General features: G+C 47.4%; 2 protein-coding genes across 3 annotated transcripts in view; both read right to left on the bottom strand.

Moving 5' to 3' along the window:
• The window catches only part of Mcidas (multiciliate differentiation and DNA synthesis associated cell cycle protein), a 5856-nt gene extending 1055 nt beyond the window's left edge, over window positions 1-4801 (bottom strand). The window contains exons 1-5 of the mRNA XM_031360315.1: window positions 4661-4801; window positions 4466-4562; window positions 4202-4293; window positions 1758-1830; window positions 777-1033 (exon numbers count right to left, since the gene is read on the bottom strand). Coding sequence (XP_031216175.1) covers window positions 777-1033; window positions 1758-1830; window positions 4202-4293; window positions 4466-4562; window positions 4661-4777 — 636 coding nt within the window. The 5' untranslated portion in view covers window positions 4778-4801. The remainder of the gene's footprint in view (window positions 1-776; window positions 1034-1757; window positions 1831-4201; window positions 4294-4465; window positions 4563-4660) is intronic.
• A 3024-nt stretch (window positions 4802-7825) lies between these two features.
• Window positions 7826-11064, bottom strand: Ccno (cyclin O). 2 transcript variants are annotated; one of them, XM_031360432.1, is made up of 4 exons: window positions 11049-11064; window positions 10405-10768; window positions 9641-9826; window positions 7826-9051 (listed from the first exon to the last, which is right to left on the bottom strand). In XM_031360432.1, the coding sequence occupies exons 3-4, from the start codon at window positions 9785-9787 to the stop codon at window positions 8566-8568; spliced, it is 633 nt and encodes a 210-aa protein (XP_031216292.1). In that variant the 5' UTR covers window positions 9788-9826; window positions 10405-10768; window positions 11049-11064; the 3' UTR covers window positions 7826-8565. The 2 variants fall into 2 exon arrangements, with proteins under 2 accessions (XP_031216292.1, XP_031216291.1); XM_031360431.1 differs by lacking the exon at window positions 11049-11064 and having other exon boundaries at window positions 10405-11042.
• Between the last annotated feature and the right edge of the window lie 10970 nt (window positions 11065-22034).

Genomic DNA, 22034 nt, shown 5'->3' with positions numbered 1-22034 from the left:
AAAAAAAAAAGAAAGTTCTTCAATAAACTGTATCTCAATTATACTTTAGTGTGTGGCTGGGTAGTAGTCAAGAGGACTGATATTTGGTCAACAGGACCTCTGAAAGTCAACCATTCTGTGTCTCCGTTTATTTATCTATAAAATGGGGCTAGTGAGATTACCTACCTTGTGTTGTATCAACAGAGAGAAGAAAGTAAATTGATAAGCACAGAGTCAGACACAGAGTCAGTCAGTAAAAAACTGTCCATAAATATAGTTAGTAGTATTACCAACTGGTGGGACACGAGAGCAGTGGTGTACACCTGTAATCTCAGCACTAAGAGAAACTGAGGCAGGAGGATCAAAGTCCTAGGCAAACCTGTGTGCTACACGGTTAAGTGCAGGAAATAGACAGGGATAGGGAATGCAGTTCAGTTGACAGAGCATTTATGCATGAAGCCCCAGTTCCACATAAACCAGAAATGGTGATGAATGTCTCAGGAGTTCAAGGTCACCCTCTGCTAAATAGGGAGTTAGAGGCCAGCCTGGGCTACGTGAGACCTTATCTTGAAGAGAAAAGAAAATGAAACAGAGACAAAGAAGAGGTGGCACTCTATCATCTCTATCATCTCACTTTATCAACTCTATCATCTCAGAACCAGGTTGGGCCCAGAGCAGTACCAGCTATGAGAACCACTGGGTCCACAGAAGCACATCTCAGCCATTACAACTCCTGACTTCTGCTCTACACCAGACCCTGTCTCTGTCCCAGAATTCCCAGCCACCAGTGTCCCTACTTGGTTGTTCTCTATGAGAGCAGTTCCCAGTGCCCTCTGGTTCTGGTCAGCCACCTCCTTCCAGTACTGCTCCGTTGGTGGTGGCGGCAGGTCTGAAGCGCAAGGCGGTGGGGGCAGCGGTGGAGACCCCAAGGCAGGTGAGTCCAGCGATGGGGAGAGGCAGGATGGGGAGAGGCAGGACCCGAAAGACGAAACATCACAAGGGGAAAAGGGAAAGTCACTGTCGGTCAAGGGAGGTGACATCAAAGAGGATGAACCTAGGAGAAAGCAAGAGCTGGATTGGCTGCCCCCAGATCATGCAGAGTTGGCACAGTGCCGCAGGGCCAAATGCCACCCAGACAGTTGGGTTTGTATGAGGTTTCTTCTTCTTCTTTTTTTTTTTTCCGGGTTGAGACAGGGTTTCCCTGTGTAGCCCTGGCTGTCCTGGAACTCACTTTGTAGACCAGGCTGGCCTCGAACTCAGAAACCCGCCTGCCTCTGCCTCCCAAGTGCTAGGATTAAAGGCAAGTGCCACCACCACCACCCCCGCATGAGTTTTCTTTATAAGGCAAAGTCCATGGTCCCTGGTCATTCTTGCTAGTTTGTTCATATGCTCCAAGAGCTGAGCTAACCTGAAGGAAATCAGGCAAACCTGCTGGAGCACAGAAAACATACAAGTTCTGCTCCTTTGTAGACCCTTTTCACTTAACTTCTGTCGGGCCACATCACAGTATAGGGACCTTATTCCCAGAACCCACAGTGAGAAGTCCATAGAAACACTAAAGACCAAGTGATGTGACTTCCCCATTGAAGGGAGAGGATTGCCTCAGTGGTGGGTCTGACTCCCTGGTGTCATCCCAGTCTGTCATGTGATTTCCCCATTGAAGGGAGAGGATTGCCTCAGTGATGGGTCTGACTCCCTGGTGTCATCCCTCAGTGATGGGTCTGACTCCCTGGTGTCATCCCAGTCTGTCATTTAACTGCAAAGGGGACTGCACTTGCCTGCAATGAGGTCATCCACCGCATCTCTGAAATTCTGCAGGTTGAAGTCTTCGTCCGTTTGCAGGGAGGGTTTCTAAAAAAAACCAAGGGTGTGTGCCAGTCAACACTGAATCTGGGCAATTCAGTGAGAACAATTCTGGACAGACAGACATCCTCAGAGGTTGGAATGCTAGTCTGCACGCACTGTGGTTCACAGCTAGAAAACTCAAGTTCCATCTGACCCATAGAACAGTAGGTTTGCCTTGGGCTGGCAACAGGCTTAGGCTGCACCTTGACAGTTCTGCTTCTGCAAGTCTCAGTACCACAGAGGCAGCAATCTATCCTCTGGCTGTGCCAGCACCGCTAGGGCTTGGACAGCTGATCTGAGCTTCCCATAAGTGAGTCATCACAGACTCCATTTGATGTTCTGTGCACCTACAGAACTGCTACTCCAACTTAAACCACCCCCACATCCTTACCACTCTAATGGCAGAGAGGAGAGCATTAATCCCAAATCAGACACAAAGGCCTCCAAAGGCCAGGGGCTTAAAGTGCTCACCACTTCACCCATAAAGGGAAGGGAAGGGTGGGCTGCGAGCAAAGGGGCCAGGGAGACTCTGAAAAGACATTTGCTCACAGGGCTGCAGCAGGTATGGTGTCTAGTTTGCTTGTATGTTTTGTTTCACGGTCTTTAAAAGTTGGAGGTGGCTTTTCTTCTATGTTGAGGCACACCTCCATATTGCCTAGCCAGGGTTCCCAGGTCCCTGAGAGAAGAAAATGGTAATAAATAAATAAATAAATAAATAAATAAATAAATAAATGGTGGGAGTCCAGGCACTTTCCAAATTCTCTTAAGAGGTGGCCATTTCAAGTTAACAGCATTTTCTTTTTTTTACATAACCTGTCAATTAATATTCCTACCAGTGTAGAAAGTAGGCAGGGCCCACAGAATGCTTCTTCTGCTATTGAAAGGGAATCAGAAGCCTGTAGAAGATAAATTGTTCAATACTCAGTGGCCAGCCTGGCAAGCCAGTGTCTGATCCATTCCTCTCTTCTGGCTCCCTCATTGTCTGTCTTTTTAGGGATCCCTGGCTTCCTTGGAGGTCAGTGTCAGAAAGGGGGAGGGGAATCTCTAGGACCATGGTGAGGGAATCCCAGACACCCACCAGAAACATTTACTGATTCCATTATTGATTCTTACCTCTGTATTAATCATTTTCTTCTCCCTAAAGCTCTCCTTTACTAGCTATATGTTTGGGGGAAGTAAAACTTACCGTGCTTCTAACCCTATCTGGTCCTATTTTCAAAGTACCAGATTCCCTCCTGACAGAACAAGGACAGATGACCTCAGCACCTGCTGGACATTGAGGACTCTGGGTCAGGTGAGAGAACCCCAGGTTTGTCTTTCCTTACTGGAGCATCATCAGATCTAAGAAGAACTAAGCACCCTCTACAGGGCAGTTCCCACCACTTGCCTTAAGAGTCTACTCCTGGGCTGGTGAAATGGCTCAGTGGGTAAGAGCACAGACTGCTCTTTCGAAGGTCCTGAGTTCAAATCCCAGCAACCACATGGTGGCTCACAACCACCCGTAATGAGATCTGATGTCCTCTTCTGGTGTGTCTAAAGACAGCTACAGTGTACTTACATATAGTAATAGAAATAAAATTTAAAATAAAGAGTCTACTCCTAGACACCACCTGTTCTGAATCACCCTGAATACAAACCAAGGTTGTAAAAGCCTGGGAGAGGAGTCCTTAGAAATGTTACTCAATGAATACCTTCCTGTGAATTTATCCTTCACCTGGATAAGAATACCTGTCCTTCTGGACACTTCATGCCTCACCAAAGAAGCACCAAGCCCTTGGCTTCTAAGGCACCAGAGCTAAGAGATGCCTCTGGCTGAGATGTGTCAGTGATGGCAAGATGTGGAAACTGGATGAGTTAAGATGACATATTTAGAGGGAAAGGGAGGGGGGTCTCTCTTCCCTAAGATGGCAAGAGACTAGAATCTTGTGAGGAGCAGAATAAGATTCTTAAAGCGGCCAGATGCCTAATGTCCATCTCTGAAGATGGACCATTTTCCACTAGTTTACAGAGTCCTTTGTCCTTTACCCCAGTGATTTCCATACTTCTTTAGTACCCACGAAACAAAAATGGTTCCCGAGGCACTGGAAGTGGGTGACCAACAAGACAGTTATTCTGTGAGCTTATGCACACTCACACAGGTCCTCAGCCCACCAGCTCCGAATTGCCTCGTTCAGATGGGGTCCTGCAGTTAGCCAGACCTGCTCTGGAAACGAGAACTTAATAACATACTAAAAGGGATCTGGGAGGCTTGATTTCCTGCATTCCTGCTGAATGCACCTTGTGCTTCCAGTCCATCTTGAGACCTTTGAGGAAATAAACCCATCAGTTTTCTGGTTGGGTCGGTAGTTGGCTAGGATCCATGCAAGGGAAAGAATACCTGCGATGTGGAAGAATCACCACTAGGAGGCGCTTCGGTTCCGAGTAGCGAGGTGCAGTCGGCGAGGTCCTGCAGGTCTATGGTGGTGAGAGCTGCGAGGGGAGATCGGGAGACAGGCACCCAGCGAACCCTAAGCCTCTGCCAGGTCGCCCTCAGGACCCTCAATGAGGACCTCGGAACCAGGGTCCGAGAAGGGCTGCGGACCCTGTGCGCGGCACCCACCCGGCATAGATAATCGGGTTGTGCAGGTGCCTCGGGGCTCACCTGGCAGCGGGGCGGGTTCTGCGTCCGGAGGGTCCTCGTACACCGACACCGGGCTGCCGCCGCCGCATCCCGAGAAGGACTTCCACGGAGGCACGAACTAGCCGGGCACAGAAACGGGGAATGCAGGTGAGCGTTCGGGGCTCGAGGCTGGTAGACTCTCCCAGGGCCAGGACGGCAGCGGGTGGGTATCCCCACCTTCCTCTCGGGCTTCCCGGGCTTGCCGAGGGACCGCCGCGATAGGTCCAGCATCCTGTTGGGACAGATGCTGTCGAAGGCCCGGCGTCCGGCTGCGCTGCCCTCGCACGCTTGCATCCTGGGATGAAGACCCACACCCAGTGCTGCTGCACCTGTTGGTGCCTGAGGCGAGCGACGGCGCGTGGAAGGAGCAGAGAGGGAGGGCCTGGAGGACTAGGGCTGTGCGGGAGGGGCGGCTCCCGCCTGAGCGCCAGAGGTGGCGCCTTCAGCCCGGGACAATCTGCGCGCGGGCGGAGGCGTTAACCAACCTGGCAACCCGGCTTCCCCCGGGAGCTGTGAGCGCGGGGCCCGGGCCCGCGAGCGCCCTTTGGCGCCGCGGCTTCTTGGCCGCGCCAGGCGAAAGGGGGCGGGGATAGGAGAGAGAGGGCAGATGCCACGGGTTCCTAGCCTTCCAGTTTACGGATCGCAGGGATGAGAAAGAAGTTAACAATTCTTCGATTTTTCTTCTCACCCTAAAGACAATAAATGTGGAGTGACAGTCACCAGACTCCCGGAATTTGCCCAACAGGTTCTAGTAGGGAAATACAGGGCTTTCCCAGGTCAGCCTCCAGATTACAGAAACTGCCCTTAAATCTGAACAGTATTTTGGATTTTGACGTATGGATTCCATTTGATCATTCTTGCCTACTGCCAAAGCTCTGCTCTGTACCCTAGCCTTGTAACCATTTTCTCGAAAATGGTGGTGCCCTAAGCAATCTTTTTTAAGGATCAAGAAAAGTGACAGTACTGAAGCAGGAGAATAGCCGCCAGTTTGAAACAAGCTTGAGCTAAATACTGGCTCATAGGCCAACCTGCGCTAAAAGAATGTCTCAGGGAGGGGAAAAAGAAAAAAGAAAAAGGGGGGAGGAAAAAGGGGGGAAGGCATTTACTCCAGTATCTGAAGACCCTACTACAGACATTTGCAAATCCCCTAAATTCTGGTGGCTTCACTATCTCAGCATTTGGCTGTCTTGTTTATAACTGGCCTCTCCTCCTACATGCCCCAACTCCATCACCCCATGTGCAGTTTCACGGAGTTCTTCAAATCAGTCCTCTCCCTGGAAGAAGCATCTTTCAGAATTTGAGTCTACTAGAAAAAGACAACTATCAGAACAGAATATCTTTGGATGAGGGGACCTTTTGGGGACTACCCAGATCAGTTCAATGTAAACAAGCATCAGAAATAGGAATTTGTGTACCTTTCTGCTGGACACCTTGCTCTTGCTTTATATCTAGTAATATAAGTGAAAGACCTTTTTATTTGCACCCATTAGCTGAATTAAGAATCAATATATTCCCAGTAGTGGTGGATAATGGGTGAATAGATTTAGAGACATCTATTTACAAGAACTGAGTTGAGATGCACATCTGAGCTGTGAGGTTGTGGGGTGTGTGTGTGTGTGTGTGTGTGTGTGTGTGTGTGTGTGTCAGCTCTGGCTTCCATGTGAGAACGAACAAGGATGGAGATTAGACTCCACCAGACCACTATGCCTTTAAGAAAACCACCTACTTCAACTGGGTTGTGAAGGTGAGTTGGTTTATGAGTGCATGGACAGTGACTGGTGCTCAGACAAACTGGTTTTCTTCTTCTTCTTCTTCTCCTTCTCCTTCTCCTTCTCCTTCTCCTTCTCCTTCTCCTTCTCCTTCTCCTTCTCCTTCTCCTTCTCCTTCTCCTTCTCCTTCTCCTTCTCCTTCTCCTTCTCCTTCTCCTTCTCCTTCTCCTTCTCCTTCTCCTTCTCCTTCTTCTTCTTCTCCTCCTCCTCCTCCTCCTCCTCCTCCTCTTCCTCCTCCTCCTCCTTCTTCCCTTTCCCCTTCTTCCTCTTCTTCTTCCTCCTCCTCCTCTTCCTCCTCTTCTTCTTCCTTCTCGTCCTCCTTCTTTTTAAATCCGCCTTTTCAGCTAAACTTTCAGCCTCCCATCGCCTCCCCTTGCTCTGTTCCCTAGTTCTGGAAAGTTTAGGAGACAGACATGGAAGTGTCAGAAGAGGTTGGACTGTTAGACACTAGTGAAGATAAACCCCCAAACTGCTTCTTTCCACAAGGGCCAGACCTCAAGGGCCCCCTTGTCACTGAGGAACCCAGGTAGTCATTAGACAGGTGACAAGGTCCCCACCCCTCCCCCTTTCACCACCACAGAAAAGGGTTCCAATCCCAAGGAGAGAGCTCTTGCCCAGCTTAGCATATATATCCAGATAGGAGGGACCCAAGGGACCACAGAAAAGTCCAGTCTCTGGAGGGACACAAAAGCTCTACATGTTTAAGTTGGCGTATTCCCCATGCATTCTGACATTCTAAATGCAGAGACACAGACTGGGATTTCTTACCTAAAACAGAAATTTTCAATCATACAAATACAAAACCCTTTGAGGGGAAAAAAAAACACACTGAAGCACATGTGCACCTTGATTAGGTTTGTTTTTGTTCTGTTTTCCTTCATGACCTCCCTCTCTCCTCCCATCACTGTGCAGGCTAGGCTGTAGCTTCTTGAGGGCTCTGTTAGGACCTGTGCTTGGGATGGGGATATGTGACTTTGGTGTAGCCACACTGCAACCGGAAGGATGGGTGCCATTATCCCAGTTTTAGAGATGAGAAGTGGGCCTAAGATCTCCTAGCAAAATGGCTCCTTTAACCCCTACCGCAGAAACAAATCTCATTTAAACTTAATCCCCCCCCCCCACACACACACACATTCAGGTCCACTGTAAGGTTCAGTGAAGTTGAAGAATTTGCTGCCGGTGGTGGAGCTGAGGGCTAGGGCCTACAGCTGATTAATGCCAGTGAGTCTAAAGATCATGTGACAACTGCAGAACCACAGCAGCCCAGGATGCTTCTTGCTTCTCAACCAAGTTCCCTACCTATAAAGTGAGTCCTGTAGCAAGGCTTAGAAGCAAAAGCTGAACAGAGCGCAGGCTTTCGGGGTTCAGGGGCACAAAATGGAGAATGAGGTGCCTTTCAAAGAAAGAGGGCATTCGAATTTCCAAAAACATAAACGAGGGAAGCTTAGCAATGTAAGACTCATGGATCACATTGCCTCCAAGTCCTGTGTCCCAATGTCAGCCTCTGGAAAGTGGGACAAGATTGTTCCATAGCATTGGTGAAGAGTAAAATAATTGTCCAGCACACACAGGGTATGTTGCAAGTAGTATAATATTTATTACTGCTGTACCATAGTTACCCTAGGCTCATGCTGCAGTATAAACTGAACCGTGTGTGTAACTGCAGAGGAAATGGCCCAGGTTGCAACAGCTATAATACACAAAAACTTTACAGCATTTCGCGTTGCACCAGGGACTGTCTCTTGCTTTGCCCACTGCTAGTATGGCTGTCTGGCCCCCAAAGCTTCCCAGCTCCCCATCAATGAGTGTAGTCACTGCCCTTGCAGATAGCAGAGAATACTATGACTTCTAACTCTGTCTCATTCTCCTTGGGCCACTGGTCTTGGGGGGGGGGGGGGGGGGGGTTCAGGGGGGGGGGGAACTCAGCCTCCTGACTGGAAGGGGTTAAGATAGGAACAAGCAACCTTGACTTGTCTGCTTACAGGAACAATGGCATATAAAATCTTGCCAGATTGTTTTCACAGAGCCAACTACAAAGTAAAATTGTGGGAGCATGGAAGAGCCTCTGAAAATTGGCAACCTCGTGACTGACTTCGCCTGGGAGAGAAAGGCAGGCATGCCAACAGCTGCATTTAGACAAGCTAGAACTGTCACCCTGCCCATGTGGACTGCAAAATAAATAAAGATTCCGTTATTGTACAGTATTTACAGATAGGAGACCTGAACTTCTCTTTGGATCAGTACTGCATATGCTCCTGAAGGCAGGGAGCAGGGGCCAGGGAATTTAAAAAAAGGAGCTCAAGGGTGTGCTTTTTATTTCCAACTCTGGGGCAGGCTGCACTTCTCCCAGATCTGGGGAGGCAGCATGTGAGCCAGGGAGCTACAGTTGATGGACACGAGCTTCTGCAGCTTGCCCAGGCAGTCTTGCAGTGTCGCCTCTGGGTGCTCTCCCAGGCGAAGGTCCATCGGGTGCTGGTGCCGCAGCATTCGATCAGCCAGTGCCAGGCAGCAGATAGCTAGCAGGGAAGGCGTGTAGGTGGTGAACGCATAATCGGCCAGGCTAAGCTCCGCCACTCCCCTGGCCAGGGTTTGTGCCTCCAGAGCTTCGGTGACTTCAGCCTGGCCGGCCTCCATGCGAGAGTGAGTGAAGTGCTCCAGGAAGAAGTTGATGGTGGGCGCGCCCAAGCTGAAGTGGAGCTTGTGAAGCACGATGCACTCGAGGTTGCACAGCTGCTGCCGGGAGAAAGCACCACCGCACAGGGCCAGGAGCTGTTTCATTCGAGGTGGGTGCACCTCTACCTGCAACAGAGTGTGCTCAAGATCTGGACTGGTGGGTTCCTAGGTCCCAAACCCATCCAGCCTAAAATCCGGGAGAAAACTGGGACTCAAAGTCTATATATATTCCTTCCACTTCCGCGATTCCATCCCTAAACCACACACACACACACACACACACACACACACACACACACACACACACACACACAGAGCTGCCAGTACACCTTCTCTATCTACAGCCTAACTTTAAAAAGTTTGTGTGTGAGAAGGAGAAAGACAGAGACCGCGCGCGCGCGTGTGTGTGTGTGTGTGTGTGTGTGTGTGTGTGTGTGTGTGTATGTGTGTGTGTGTGAAATTTTAAAAGCATCTTTTCCAGAGACAAGTGCCACAAAGCTTTGGGTGGGCGGCCAGCTACAGCCTATCTCTTTGCGGTCTGAAAGGATTATTGCTGTGAGTGGGGGAAAAATTAGGAAGTTGGGGATAGGACATGGAAAGATCTTGCATTGAGCATCTGCCCAGATGAGTCAAGCAAAACCCATTCCTAAACCATGCATGAGCGGAGGAGAGGTTAGCTGCAAACACATCCCACCCTGTCGCCTGGTGGAGGTACCTGCTTGCAAGCGATGAGCAGACAGGTGACCCCGAGCAGCTGGAAGCAGTCCGCAGCTACAGGGGTCGTGAGAAGGAAACGGTCCAGAGTATTCACAGTCAGACACAGCGACTCGAAGGAGAGGCCGAACTGACGGTGAACCTGCATGAGCCAGCTGAGCAGCTTACAACGGGATTCCGCAGTCACCTGGCCAGGAGAGAGAGGGGGGGTTGTGCTGAAGCACCTGTCCAAGACAATCCAGAGAGGTAAAGAGGAAAACGCTAAATGGCTGATAAATAGGAAACACGTGGTGGTACGGGCCTGGCTTAAACCAGGCGTTCCGGAACGCCTGGGAACGTTTGGGCTCGCGCCTGGTATTGTGCACAGTGCATTAGGGAGCATTACTATGTCTGAACCGCTCAATAAGTCAAAGGGAATAGAAGGGGTGGAGGTAATAAAGTTGTTTTTAAACAGAAGTGGCAAGCAAATTTAGGAGTTCGGGATCTAACGTAGAAGCTGTCGAACTGCATTATAATAAAACCCCTCTACACCTCCCCCGATAACAGACTTCCGATATCCACCTCTCCACCCCCAACTTTTCTCCATCTAAATAGGTCAGTAGGCCAATCCTCGAAGGTCCCTTTTGCTCTCACTGATGGCAGATAATGGGCTGCAATGACTAGGGCTCTGCAAAGGAGAGATAGCAGCCATTGGGAGAGAGAGCTAGCCTGCAAGAGGCAGAAAGAAGCGCGAAGGCCCCGGTCTGGCTCTCGCCAGGGCCTCACTTGTGGCTGGCGCGCCAGCGACTCCCGCGGGTGGAAAAGGCTCTCCTGCGCCTTTCGGAAGTCGTAGCAGCTCTGGCCGTACTCTCGGAAGGTCTGGAGATCTAGCGCTGTCAAGGGCTGGGCTGGGCCGAGTAGAGAGCTGCAGTCCCGCGCCGCAGACACTGCGGGGCTGTCGGCGCCGTCCGAGCTGGAACTGGGGGACTCGAAAAGGTCACAGACGCCCGAGTCTCCTGGGAGCGAACACGCGTTCAGCGGCCGCAGCGGCTCCTTCCTCCGGAGGCGCGGGCGTCTGCTCTTCTTCACGGGGGCGCGGAGGTTCTGATGGCTGTCCCGCCTCCCGGCTCCCGCGGCGGGGCTGACAGGGCTGACAGGGCAAGGGGTCACCATGTTACAATCGGGTAGCGGTCCTAGCGTCCACAACGCCCGGAGCGTCGGCGCGAGGGCTGCGAGGAAGATCGGGTCCGGCTGCTGGCGCAGCTCTAAGTACCAGGCCAGTGCCTTCCCTCCACCACTCCCCCCGGCCTCTCACTGGCTGAGCCCCGGCCGCGCTTTCCCCGAGGCAGAGCCACTCCCCTCGCGTGCGAGCAACGCGTGGCCCCCGCGATGGCTCAGGGGGAGGAGGCGTTGCAACTCCCGCCTCTCACCCGCCTTCAGCAGCAGGCTCCGCGCGTCTGTCGTCACCCTGGCAACTGCAGCCCGGGTCCTGGCGCCAGGTGCGCGCGCTCGTTGGAAAAGCCAGAAGATCGCTGGCCACCTGGGTGAGCCGTGGGCCGGCTGAGCGGTTCAGCTCTTCACCACCCCACCCCCACCCCCACCCCCGCCCCCGGAGAAAGGGAAAGGCTGCTCCTGGGAACCCGAACCTTGGTTAGATTGTCTGACCTGGTGTGATCTTCTTTTCTGCCAACCCCCACCCAGGTGGGTCCGCCTCTGAGCTCCGGACCAAGATCGAGCTAGGTTTTCTTCAGAGACCCAAAAAAAGGACTGGGACTTCATTTGCGACTATTTTATTCCATTCCGCTGGCCTAGGGGAGCAGAGCTTTTGGCACGTCACTAACGTTTGTTAAGTATGTGGGAGCCCGTCCAGTCAGACAGGTATTTGTGATCCAAAAACATAGGAAACTACCTCAAATGACCGTCGCACAAGTCCATTGCCCTCTGGAGACTCTGCCCCGCACTTTTCATCCCAAGCCAAACTACGCCAAGGCTGCAGCTGTTTAAGGACTTAATGTCACAGGTGGCATTTCTGGGGAAATTGCTCACAGCGTGTTCTGCTTTGGGTCATTAGCTTCTAACCCTCTGCCTTTCTAGGTTATTCTTTGCGCCCTGAGGAGGATGGAGGGGACTCAAAGGAATGCAGAGTTGGGGGAGGGGGGAAGGCGCAAGGACAAGAAAGAAAAATTGAATGTGACACCCTTTCCATTCTCTACCGGTTTACTCCAAACTCCGGTCCTTCTCTACCCTGAATCTTCAGGAGAGACTGTAACACCTTAGAAGACTTGGGGCGCACAAAGGGCTTCTATCTGACTGCCCTGGTAATCATTTCTCTAGAGGCAATAAAACCTAGATAACCCTCAGCCCGAGCTTTACAGAAGCATTCCAATGGGTGAGATGTTAAGGTGCTGTGAAATCTGCACACGTGGCCGTCCTCACTTATTCCAAAGAAAGCTGGAATTTTTTTTGTAATTTTCACGTGCAAATCCTGCCCCTAGAAACTGGCCAGAGAAGCAGGTGAGAAGAGGCTGGATTTCAGATTCTCGCCTCTGTTTCTATTCTCCGTAATTCTGAAGGAGCTCTGGTCTCCCCGTTTAAATTGCAGCACCTGCGTGAAACGGGATTGCTGAGAATCACCTGAGAGTTTTCAACTTGCGAGTGCCTGGCTTTCTCTCTCCTCTCAGGCTGTTGATTGGTAACGTTATGGGGAGATTAACTGAATCCACAGTAAGGGTGCCACATATCAGACCTCTTCCTAGAGGACTTTTCTGGATGAGGAGGAAGGATCCGGGAACTCTCTGATTCTGCCTACTGGCTCAGCGGGAAAGAGGACAAAGTACCTCACCAGTAGGGACCGACTGTTACTATTTAATGATCATGTTCAGCAACACGTGATTGGGTCTCTATTTCGTCGTCTGTAAAAGGATATTACTTGCCTTGCAAATTAAGTAAAATCGATGAGAACTCTTGAAACCCCCCCCCCCATTAAATTCTTTTACATCCGGGTCACTTTACTTCCTGATCGCAGCTCCCCCTCCTCCCCAGTTACCACCTCATATAGCCCCTTCCCCTCCCTCCTTCCCTCTCCTCTGAGAGGGGGAGGCCTCCCTCTGAGTACTAACCCATCCTGACACACCAATCACTTGCAGGACTGGGCACATGCTTTCCCATTGAGGCCAGATAAGGCAGCCCTGTTAGGGGAACAGGATCCACAAGCAGGCAACAGAGTTGGGGACGGCTCCCATTTCAGTTGTTGGGGGACCCTCATGAAGAGAAAGTCCTTTTTAAATGCAAAATAGTGGGGTCATCTTGAACCAGATCCAGAGGGGTCAAGAATGTGGTTATGCTGGGGGAAATTGAAGATGTATCAGTCCATCTGCTTGTGGTAAGGCTCTGAAGGCTCCCCACGCTGAAAATTGTTTTTCCAAGGATTTTGCTTGTACTTAGAGTCAATCCCAAGAGACACAGCCTGAGTCCAGGCTTGATGGACCTGATATTCAGTGTTGGCAGAATGCTTGCTGTGTCGCCTGCTGTGTCTAACCTGCAAGGAGCTGGTGTTCTGGTGGGATAAACAAAGAGCCATTTGTCGTTCTTAAGGACTGAAATGTGATGGGGTGATAATAGAAAATTCAATGGTTTTAGAGATGGGGGAGGGGACCAACATATCAATTTAAATTCGCATGTCAGATAAATAACAAATGCATTTATCATAAGGATGTCACAAACATTGTATGAGACATATCTGTAAGAGAAAAATGTTTATCTGAAAGCCAAATACTACCTGAAACACTATGCTACATGAAACAACAGACTATTCTTTATCTGACATTCAAATTCAACGGGGCATCCCTTTGGTGGCCTTACCTGGGCGCCATGCAACTTCACAGCAGGATCAGTGGAAAGAGTAATGAAAAATTGAAGGTAAAAACCAAGGTAGGGGAGGAAGGTAGGCAGAAGAGGAGGGCTTAGTATTCTAAGTAAAAAAAGGCTGTAGAAGGATCTGGAAGCAGTCCTGGGACATCTATAGATGTGTATAAAGGCCTGTCTAGTGAAGAATGGCCATTGCAGAGAAGGGGGAAAGAAGAAGCCAGTGGGGGGCGGGAAGTAGAAGCTAATAATTACATAAAGGGTATGTGGCAAGTACTTTATTCTCTGTGTATATTATACTCCTTCAGTCTTACAAAAACTCCACAGTTCAGCTTCTGGTGTTATAGCCATACTTATAGATGAGGCGTACAGAGGTAAAGACCAAGGTCAGAGGTAGTAAAATATACAACTGAGACTCAAGTTTAGCCTCGCATCTCCATCTATACTACACGACTTTGTGATGGCTTGTGTGTGCTCGGCCCAGGGAGTGGCACTTTTAGAGGATGTGGCCTTATTGGAGTAGGCCTGACCTTGGTGGAATAGGTGTGTCACTCTGGGTGTGGGCCATAAGACCCTCTTCCTAGCTGCCTGGAAATCAGTCTTCCACTAGCAGCCTTCAGATAAAGATATAGTACTCTCAGCTCCCCCTGCATCATGCCTACCTGGGTGCTGCCATGTTCTTGCCTTGATGATAATGGACTGAACTTCTGAACCTGTAAGCCATCCCCAGTTAAATATTGTCCTTATAAGAGTTGCCTCGGTTCATGGTGTCCGTTCACAGCAGTAAAACCCTAAGACATGCTTCAACAGAAAGCTTGCAAAAGGCTTGGTAACTACCTGAGGGACTTACATGTTACCCGAAGCTGCTAAGGAAGAGAGATGTCACTTGTTTAAAATATGACTTGGAGGCTGTGGCTGTGACTACACAGAACTTGCCTAGAATGTGTGATGCCTTGGGTCCAGCCTCTAAAACTGAAAAATAAAATAAAATAAGGACAGAAAGGGGCAAGCTAGGCACAGTGATTCATGCAAGAAATGATTTGTGAAGAATGGAGGTAGAAGAGATTCCAACTGTATTTAGGAGACAGATTAAAGGGGTCTCAGTGTTAGAGGCTTGGAAAAACTAAGGAGAATTCCGTGTCTGGCCTGTGTACCCTGGCGGGTGAGTGGGTGGTAGTTAAAACAGAGAAAACTCCAGAAGTCTGGGTGTGGTCAAACAGGCATTGCAACTTTCCAGCCAAGTCTTTTAGCTCAAACTCAAGTAGGATGCAAATATTAAAGGACACCCTATTTGTAAAAATGAGCACACATGCGTAACAGGAGGGAGCCTTTTGTTTTCAGCTGCTGTTACTTTAAAAACCTCAAGATTTGACTGAATTAATTGAATATAGACACAGCACATAGCTTCACTGTACTTCATGGAATGTACCAGAAAATAAACCCTGAAGGGAGCTTTTCTAATTTAAAGTTCCACCCTAGTCCTGAAGAGTCTTTGAGCACAGGGCAGGGTTTTCCATGTTTTAGTGCTGGCTGAAAGCTCACTTCTAGCTGATTTAACATGGGTGTAAGAGCACCATGTATCAGGCCCCTTTAGAGCTGAGGGCTGGAACTTATTCTAGGACTTCCACCTGCTGCTGCTCAGAAGCACCCCCCTTCTCTAATACTTGGGGTTCCTAGTGCTTCCTTGTATAGACAGAGCAGAAGAGCAAAGATTCATAGCCGCCTGCATCGTGGCGGCCAGCACGATAGCCTCATGGCCATTTCTCTACTCCCCGAATGGAAGCCTGTGCTCAATGTTAACAGCAATGTCTACTTTTACTAACATTCTCGCTCATTCGTCACATACTTATATCTGCTAGTGTCTGTCATCTTTTTTTTCTTTTTCAAAGAGAAATTTGATTACCTTTATTTATTTGGTGGTGCTGCTGAAGTACCACGGTGTGTGTCTGGAGGTCAGAGAACACCACTGGGGAGTTGCTTCTCCTCTTCTACCATGTGGGTCCTGAAGGCTGAAATCAGGCCACCAGGCTAGAGGCAAGGATCTTTACCCATTCAGCCATCTCATCCTCTCATTTTTCTAAGTCCAAGGAATATAGCATTGAACAAAATAGACCAAATTTCCTACTCTTACAAATTTTCATTTTGCCCAACACTCAGGAGGCAGAGGCAGTCAGATCTCTGTGAGTTCAAGGCCAGCCTGGTCTACAGAGCTACTTCTAGGACAACCAGGGCTACACAGAGAAACCCTATCTTGAAAAACAACAACAACAACAACAACAACAAAAAGTTTTAATCTTGGAGGAGTAGACAAAATGATCAAATAATATTTAAATGGGCTGGAGAGATGGCTCAGCAGTTAAGAGCACTGACTACTCTTCCAGAGGTCCTGAGTTCAATTCCCAGCAACCACATGGTGGCTCACAACCATCTGTAATGGGGACTGATGTCCTCTTCTGGTGTGTCTGAAGACAGTGACAGTGCACTCATATACATAAAATACATCTTTTAAAAAAGCAATATTTAAATATTTAATATTTTAGGTGATACAATAAGCTAAGAAGAATAAAGGGGGAAGAGGGACAGTAGAGCCTGTGGAATAGAGGAGTCTTCAATTGTCATAAAAATACTCACTGAACAAATGCCATCAAAGCACAGACCTGACCTGAGAGAGTTGGGAATGAAGCAGGTGCATAGTTTGGGGTAGAGGTCACTGTAAGCAAAGGCCAGGAGACAAGCACTGGTCTGGAGTAGAATAGGAGGGAAAGATGGGAGGTGCAAACAGAGAGGTTCTGACAAGGGGCTGTGTAGTGGTTTGAATGTGTTTGGCCCAGGGAGTGGCACTACTTGGAGGTGTGACCTTATTGGAGTAGGTGTGTCACTGTGTGCGTGGGCTTTAAGACTCTCACCCTAGCTGCCTGGAAGTCAGTCTTCCACTAGCAGCCTTCAAATGAAGATGTAGGGTTCTCAGCTCTGCCTGCACTATGTCTGCCTAGATGCTGCCACGTTTCTGCCTTGATGATAATGGACTGAACCTCTGAACCTGTAAGCCAGCCCCAATTAAATGTTGTCCTTTATAAACTTGTCTTGGTCATGGTGTCTGTTCACAGCAGTTAAACCCTAACTAAGACAGAAATCAAGGTTTTTAAAATAAAGTATCACAAATTTGAATTTTTTTTTATAAATAACTGTGGTTTCTAGAAACTTTGAAATTACATATATGGAGGTCAGTGAGATGGCTCAACAGAAAAAGATGCTGCCTTGAAGTCTGAGTTCAGCCTGGTACCCATATGAAGATGGAAGGAGAGAGCTATCTACACAAAATTGTTCTTCACCATTCACATGCACATGCCACGGCATATGACTATCCCCACACACATACACATCATATGCATACAATAAATTAAACTACATTTGTGACTCATTTCATATGTCTCTATATAGCATTGTTTCTAACGTTAAAACCAGGCCAAGAATACATACAGATGGTGGAAAGGGCACAGAAAGAAATAGAACCCACTGAAGAGGCTGGGGCCAGGGGGTGGTGGTGGACATTTAATCCCATCACTCAGAGGAAGAGGCAGGTAGATTTCTGTGAGTTCAAGGCCAGCCTGGTCTACAGAGGGAGTTCCAGGACAACCAGGACTACACAGAAAAACAGTCTCAAAAAACCAAAGTACCTAAGACAGACAAACAGACAATCCGGGTGAAAGAGATGGAATCTTAGACCAGCATGAGACTTGGAGAAGCAGTGAGAACTGGAGAGAGTCCAGATATATTTTGGCTATGCCAACAGGTTTTGTGTAAACCTGTAGTCTTGTGACCAAAGGACCAACCATCCCAGTTTTCTGGCCTGAGAAACAGAACCCACTGCCATTAGCTGAGATGAGGCAGGCTCAGCAGGGAAGTTTATATGAAGATAAGGATTTTTTTTTTTAAAGGAACTACTTATTTTATGTGTATGAGTACATTGCTGCTGTCTTCAGACTCACCAGAAGAGGGCATCAGATCCCATTCAGATGAGGATCTGATGCCCTCATTCAGATGGTTGTGAGCCACCATGTGGTTGCTGGGAATTGAACTCAGGATCTCTGGAAGAGCAGTCAGTGCTCTTAACCACTGAGCCATCTCTCCAGCCCAAAGATAAAGATTTTGTGTGTGCCTGTCTAGTGAGGCCTATCTGTCAAGAACACGCATGGGGAAGATGAACTGGTATTTGGAAGTTGGGGTCTCAAGAGTGAGGTTGTCTTGGGAAGAGAATTTGTGTGTCAATGAATGAAGGTAAACAGCACCATCAATGTGGGACAGCAGATTCTGTGTCTGAGTCTCTGGATACAGTTGTGATGAGACATGCAAGATAACATGGCTACATAGTCTATGCTTTGTTGCTCTCTCTTCCTTCTGAAAATTTCTACCCTGGACCCTTACTGAGAAATAGGTGTCACATGCTCCTCAATATTTGTAGTATCAATTTGTTTGTTAATGTCTCTGGAACTGGGACCCCGTTTCTTAACCACCATGGAATAAAGCTGGATTTCAACAGCAAGAGAAACAACAGAAAACTTACAAACTCATGGAAACTGAGCAACTTTCTACTGAATGACCACAGTAGAAAGAAAGAAATTAGACTTCCTAGAATTCAATGAAAACTGAATGCACAAGATACCCAAACTTCTGGGACAAAAGGAAAGCAGTGGTAAGAGGAGAATTCATAGCACTAAGCACCTTCATAAGAAATTAGAGAGAGCTCATATTAGCAACTAACAACACACCTGAAAGCTCTAGAACAAAAAGAAGCAAACACCCACAAGAGGAGTAAACAGGAGGAAATAATCAAAGTCAGGGCTGAAATCAATAAAATAGAAACAAAGAGAATGATACAAAGAATCAGTGAAACAAAGAGTTGTTTCCTTGAGAAAAATCAACAAGATAGAAAAACCCCATAGTCCTAACTAAAAGTCAGAGAGAGAAAATCCAAATTAACAACATCAGAGACCAAAAAGGAGAAAGAACAGCAGACACAGAAAATCCAAAGAATCATTAGCTCATACTTCAAAACCCTGTACTCTACAAAATTGGAAAATCTAAAAAAGATGAACAAATTTCTTGATCAATATCAGGAGCCACCTATGACAGGCTAAGGCTAGCAGGTGACCTTCCGGGAGGTGGCCCACCTCTTTGCATGGCCTAAAATGAATGAGCTCTGAGAGGCAGGATCCTACCAGGCTTCCTCCCAGGACTGCTTCTTCAGCTGATAGGCCTTTCCTGTCACTATTACATAACCAAAGGATTTCTGGGCATTAGTCCACCCTATTGAGCAGATTTTTTGCAGATCAACATAAAGGTGAACTTTCGTGAATTAACACTGTTTTGATTAATTAGTGAATTTATAGAATTCCTGATTTAATTCAAATAATATTAGGAAGAAAGTTTTAAGAGATGGCTTTAGTTGTTTTGCTAGAAAGATGTAATAAAATTAGAATCAAGAATAAGCTGCAAAATAAGAAATACAATGAACTTTTGTAGTTACATTACAAAGAGAAATAGGCTTGGGACAAATTTGTGTTCAAGGAAATACATTCAGGTACAAGGATGAAGCCACAGGTGTGCACAATGATAAGCCAAGGCCATGTGAAAACTGTTGCTTTGAACTTATATATAGTGAGCCTGCAGTATGCAACACTGCTTTGAACTTGCTATGATACCTTTCTGAAACTCCTCATTTTGTGTAACATTTAATCTGTGAAGTAATTTTCTGAAGAACTTTTGTCTAAGAAGGTATAAAAAGGCCTGGAAAAAGAAATAAAGTGGTGGCTTGGGGGGCTCTGCTTCATCTATCCACCCATCCATCCATCCAGTAATCCAAATGTATGGGCACGGCCATTTTCCATTTCAGCTGGTGTGTATGTGTCCATATGAGTGATATCTTTCCTTTCCTTTTTCTCTCTGGTTCAAAAAGAGTTAAGCTCCCTGGCCTAGCTAGAGCTTCCGGCTGACTTGCCAGAGAAAGGAGCGTTAGCAATAAATCCATTTATCTAATTGCCCCACTGCTAAACAACATGTGTTAATTGACAGATATTAGTGCTTATGAAAGCACAATAAAGAGCTGATCAAGAGTTAAGTTTCCCCAGTGCTTAATGAAGCACAAAACAGTAAGTTAAATTTTCTTAGCACAGAAAAATAAGAAAGATTAAGTCTCCCTGGCGCTTATTTAAGCGTAAAGAGTTAAAGCAAAAAGAGTTATAAAGTCTAATAGAGCACAGAAAGTTAAAGAGAAGCCCCCATATTTTAGCCACAGATCGAACAAGAAAGTTATATTTCCAGAAGCCATCAGCTTCTAGCATCTAGAAAGCATTAAAAGGCCAGAGATTATCAGTCTTTTGGCCTTCGTCCAACATTGTGCCCCACTTCAGCTCCAAACCCCAAATGGCTGGGCAGGCCCATGGCAGAGAGATACCACTTATCCAAGTTAAATCGAGATCAGTTAAACAATTTAAATAGACCTATAACTCCTAAGGAAATAGAAGCTGTACTGGCTGGTTTTGTGTGTCAACATGACACAAGCTGGAGTTATCTATCACAAAGAAGTCTCCCTTGAGGAAATGCCTCCATGAGATCCAGCTATAAGGCATTTTCTCAATTAGTGATCAAGGGTGGGAGGGCCCATTGCAGGTGGTGCCATCTCTGGGCTAGTAGTCCTGGGTTCTTTAAGAAAGCAAGCTGAACAAGCCAGGAGAAGTAAGCCAGTAAGTAACATCTCTCCATGGCCTCTGCATCAGCTCCTGCTTCCTGCCTTGTGTGAGTTCCAGTCCTGACTTTCTTTGCTGATGAACAGCAAAGTGAATGTGTGAGCTGAATAAACCCTTTCCTCCCCAACTTGCTTCTTGGTCATGATGTTTGTGCAGGAATAGAAGCCCTAAGACAGAAGCGATCACAAAATGTCTTCCAACCAACAAAAGACCAGTGCCAGATGATTTTAGCACAAAATTCTACCAGACTTTCAAAGAAGAGCTAATAACAATACTCCTCAAGTTATTCCTCAAAAATAGAAACAGAAGGAACATCGTCAAATTCATTTTATGAGACCAGTCACCCTGATACCCAAACCACACACAGACTCAACAAAGCAAGATTACAAACCAATCTCCCTTGTGAACATTGATGCAATAAAAATACTTGCAGGCACATTTTGTAAAGGGAACAGGGGAATATTTGATTAATAAGAAGGAGCCAAAGATTTGGGGGATTTTCCCCTCCAGTTTGGGACTTCAGCTTAGGACAATGTTCCACCCTCCTCTTAGCCCAGATTAAAGAGTGGGAACATGGCATTTGTTATACCTTCTTTCGGCAAACAAAGCCAGTGAATTGCCACCAACCTTAGACAACTTTCCTGGGCCCTTAGGAAATCTTTAAGCTCAGTTTGATGTCACTGAAAATTATATTTACTTATGACTCTTTTCTTCTACAGTGCTTAAGCTCCAAATCTGAGTGATATTAAAGTACTTAAAGTCAGACAGGTTTTGCTGGTATTTGGTAAACAAAGGGCAGGGTTTGGGGGTTGTTTTTGTTTGTTTGTTTATTGTTTTTTTTCTTCAGCCCATTTTCTAAATTCAGACATTTGACTGCCACAAGGCTCTCTGGTACTGACTTCCTGGTGTCTTGCCAATCCCCAGTTCAGAAAGAGTTCAGTACACACTCCTCAAGTGCACAGCTTTGCTTCATGGATAGATATGTTCTCTCTCCCACCCACCTGTGGCGATCTGTTGGGCACAGGCAGTACAGAACAATGACTCAAAGCTCTTGCTTCTAAGTTGAAGGGTTTGGGTACAAGCTGAAGCCACCAGCTCTGACCCTTTGACAAATTACAGAGCCTCACAATCTTCAGCTTCCTTAGTGGTTGACAGAGGGTGGACTTCAGAACCCCTGAGACTGTTGACGATTAAATAGGATGTCCTCTGCTTCCAGAGTGTGCACCCAGGTCAATGTCAGCCACAGTTATGTGAGTGTCTAGCTAAGGTATAATGTCTGTGTCTTTTTGCCACTAAGGATGTATCATGGTAAATAACATCAATCGGGAGTTTTTACCCCAGCTTAGATCATTTAGTTCCCAGATAAAAGACACAATCTTTATATTTATAATAAGCCTTAATACCATTAGAGGTGGGGAGATATCGACCCTCTAAGTTATTTTGTCTGCTTCCTTGTCAATAACTTCAAGATATGACTTGCCATGTTCCTCCTGGGCCGCTCTTAGTCCCTGGCTGGCCCGCCCTCATGGTCAGTTCTCACCATCCCTTACCCCATGGTGTCTTTCTCTCTCTCCACCTTCTCTCTCTTCTCCCTCATGGTCCTTCCTCAGACTTCAAGCCCAGGAACTGAAACTGTGCCTACCTCTAGGCTGTAGGCATCTTTATTCAACCAATAGGTATATTTTTTTGTTTTGTTTTGGTTTTGTTTGGTCTTGGTTTTTTCGAGACAGGGTTTCTCTGTGTAGCCCTGGCTGTCCTGGAACTCACTCTGTAGACCAGGCTGGCCTCGAACTCAGAAATCCACCT

The sequence above is a fragment of the Mastomys coucha genome, unplaced genomic scaffold (assembly GCF_008632895.1).
Source record: "Mastomys coucha isolate ucsf_1 unplaced genomic scaffold, UCSF_Mcou_1 pScaffold8, whole genome shotgun sequence".
NCBI lineage: Eukaryota > Metazoa > Chordata > Mammalia > Rodentia > Muridae > Mastomys > Mastomys coucha.
The sequence above is the reverse complement of the archived record's forward strand: the minus strand, read 5'-3'. Positions and strand labels throughout refer to the sequence as shown.

What these genes read in the sequence shown, in the direction of transcription:
- Ccno (XM_031360431.1), bottom strand. Translation starts at nt 10,791, where the DNA reads ATGGTGACCCCTTGCCCTGTCAGCCCTGTCAGCCCCGCCGCGGGAGCC. An exon ending in CGCTGGCGCGCCAGCCACAA is followed by an intron (nt 9,827 to 10,404) that starts GTGAGGCCCTGG and finishes TCTCCTGGCCAG; the next exon opens with GTGACTGCGGAATCCCGTTG. An exon ending in TGCTCATCGCTTGCAAGCAG is followed by an intron (nt 9,052 to 9,640) that starts GTACCTCCACCA and finishes ACTCTGTTGCAG; the next exon opens with GTAGAGGTGCACCCACCTCG.